The sequence below is a fragment of the Sinocyclocheilus anshuiensis genome, unplaced genomic scaffold (genome assembly GCF_001515605.1).
Source record: "Sinocyclocheilus anshuiensis isolate Anshui unplaced genomic scaffold, SAMN03320099.WGS_v1.1 scaffold1015, whole genome shotgun sequence".
In the NCBI taxonomy this organism is placed as follows: domain Eukaryota; kingdom Metazoa; phylum Chordata; class Actinopteri; order Cypriniformes; family Cyprinidae; genus Sinocyclocheilus; species Sinocyclocheilus anshuiensis.
This window is the reverse complement of record NW_015546029.1, coordinates 1,781,590-1,783,821: the sequence shown is the minus strand read 5'-3', so window position 1 is coordinate 1,783,821 and position 2,232 is coordinate 1,781,590. Positions and strand designations below refer to the sequence as shown.

Below are 2,232 nucleotides of genomic sequence, written 5' to 3'. Positions count from 1 at the left end.
GTACTAAGTCATGTTTTGCTTGGGGATCAAATACTTATTTCACTCACTGAAATTCAAATCAATTTCTAACCTTTATATAATGTTTTTTTTTTTTTTGGTTGGTATTCTGTCTCTATACGTTAAAATTAACCTACCATAAAAATTACAGACCCTTCCATCCTGAGATGTGTGCAAACCTGGTGACCAACTACAAAAAACGTCTTACCTCTGTGCTTGCCAACAAGGGTTTCTGCACCAAGTACTAAGTCATGTTTTGTTTGGGGATCAAATACTTATTTCACTCACTGAAATGCAAATCAATTTCTAACCTTTATATAATGTGTTTTTTCTGGATTTTTTGGTTGGTTTTCTGTCTCTATACGTTAAAATTAACCTACCATAAAAATCACAGACCCTTCATTTTTTTGTAAGTGGGCAAACTTACAAAATCAGCAGGGGATCAAATAAATACTTTCCCCACTTTATACACAGCATTCTCTTAATCAGTCCATTTCATCCCCCATAATCTCAGACCTGTTTCATTTTGGCAAAATCGCCTTTCTCAGCATACACGTTGAGGAGAGATAGGTATGTGTCTGGGCCCGGCTCAATCCCTGCACCTTTCATGACTGAAAGGATGCCTTCAGCACTGTCCATATCCCTGCACAAACACAGGTCACTAAACACATAGGTACCAATCACACAGAAGAAGCGCCAAATCAACAGCACTGTCCACTCACCTTGCGCGGGCATGGCCTGTCGCTAGGGAGTTGAACACAGCTTCTGTGATGGGCAGGTCTTTGCTCTTCATAAAGCCCAGGATTGTACTGCAAGAAGTTGTTTTATAAGCATTGTTACTTTCTTCTTGTGACAGCCAAGCAAAACTTTTTTTTACATAACTCACACCATAAGGGTAAACTAATTTGAAGAAAATGTGACTTCAGCAAAAATCACAACTCACCTTGCACCTTCAATGTCGCCAACTTCACAGTAGGCTGCAATAAGTCTCTGATAGGTCACCTAGACAGTCACAATATATTATAAATGTGTATAAACATTGTATCCAATAAAATTTTCTAGCTATCATCAGTGATAAGACAATACATCTATATAGCACCATTGTTTGTTGCATCTTGGTCACTCTCACAGTCTAAAGCCGTGTTAATAGATTTTTTTGTAGTGAATTTTTCATTTAATTTCAGCATTTTTTTCTGTCCTTGAAACGGTAATGTAACACAAGTAGCAACAGATCTTTAATTTCATGCTGCAAAAGACCACATCAAACGGGAGACTTTTCAGACGCGCACTCCAACTTCGCCTCAGCGCCAGACGCTAGTCAAATGAACACGGAAAAGGTACAGGTGATGAGGGAGCTTCAGTAGAACAACAGTGAACTGCGGTCAGATGAGATGTTGTCAGGCCATATGTCAGTAAAAACCAAATTTCCTGTCCTGTCAGCCGTTATACTGTGCTCGTAGCACGTGCTCTTCAATTGCACACAAATGCGGCAGTGCGCTGTGTATCAGTTCATATTAAAGCGCAAAAGAAACTATGACACCCGATCCAACTCGTCAGCTCATTAGTAGAGACTTAAAACCTAAGGTGGGCCAGAAAAGTTAAAGAGTTGTGAGAAAATATGCGTGTCAGATCTGCGTCATGTTCAGCAGCGGCAGCTCTTAAAGCAGACAAAATAGCCTAATAACCAGCTGCTGTGATATCTGTTAATCAAAGGACAAAAGAAAAAAAACTTTAAGAATTAATTTATATTTAATTTAGAATTTAGTGTTTGATAGCTTTATTCAATTTCTGTATATTTCCTACTTGCTGAAGGGCACAGGTAAATATGAAATTGATTATAATGGGTTTATGTGAAGATTGTTTTAAGTTCACTTAAATTAGAAGTTATTTTTTAAGTCTATATATATATGTATATATATATATATATATTCCCCTCCCAACATTTCTTGTTACCTAAAATAAATGTGGATTTAACACTATTTCATTTTTAATTATACTCACCCTGTTTGGCTGAACATTAGCAGCTTCCATTTTAGCAAGGAAGTCGGTTGGAGAGAATCTGAACTCATTCTGCAAGTACGTCTTTAGCAGGGCATTATAATGGCTCACATCATAGGTGGCGCCTGCAGCGAACAGCAATATATAAGTTAAAACCAGATTTAGAATAGGGCTGCACGATAAATCGCATGCGATATTTAACGCGCATCTTATCAGTAAAGCCGGTTCTGTAATCAG

The 2,232-nt window shown here is 37.8% G+C and overlaps 1 protein-coding gene across 1 annotated transcript in view; it reads right to left on the bottom strand.

The window, feature by feature from the left end:
* lrpprc (leucine-rich pentatricopeptide repeat containing) overlaps window positions 1–2,232 on the bottom strand; it is a 56,879-nt gene that overhangs the window by 52,127 nt on the left and 2,520 nt on the right. The window contains exons 4-7 of the mRNA XM_016499851.1: window positions 1,999–2,120; window positions 941–999; window positions 720–806; window positions 514–640 (exon numbers count right to left, since the gene is read on the bottom strand). Of these exons, the coding sequence (XP_016355337.1) occupies window positions 514–640; window positions 720–806; window positions 941–999; window positions 1,999–2,120 (395 nt within the window). The remainder of the gene's footprint in view (window positions 1–513; window positions 641–719; window positions 807–940; window positions 1,000–1,998; window positions 2,121–2,232) is intronic.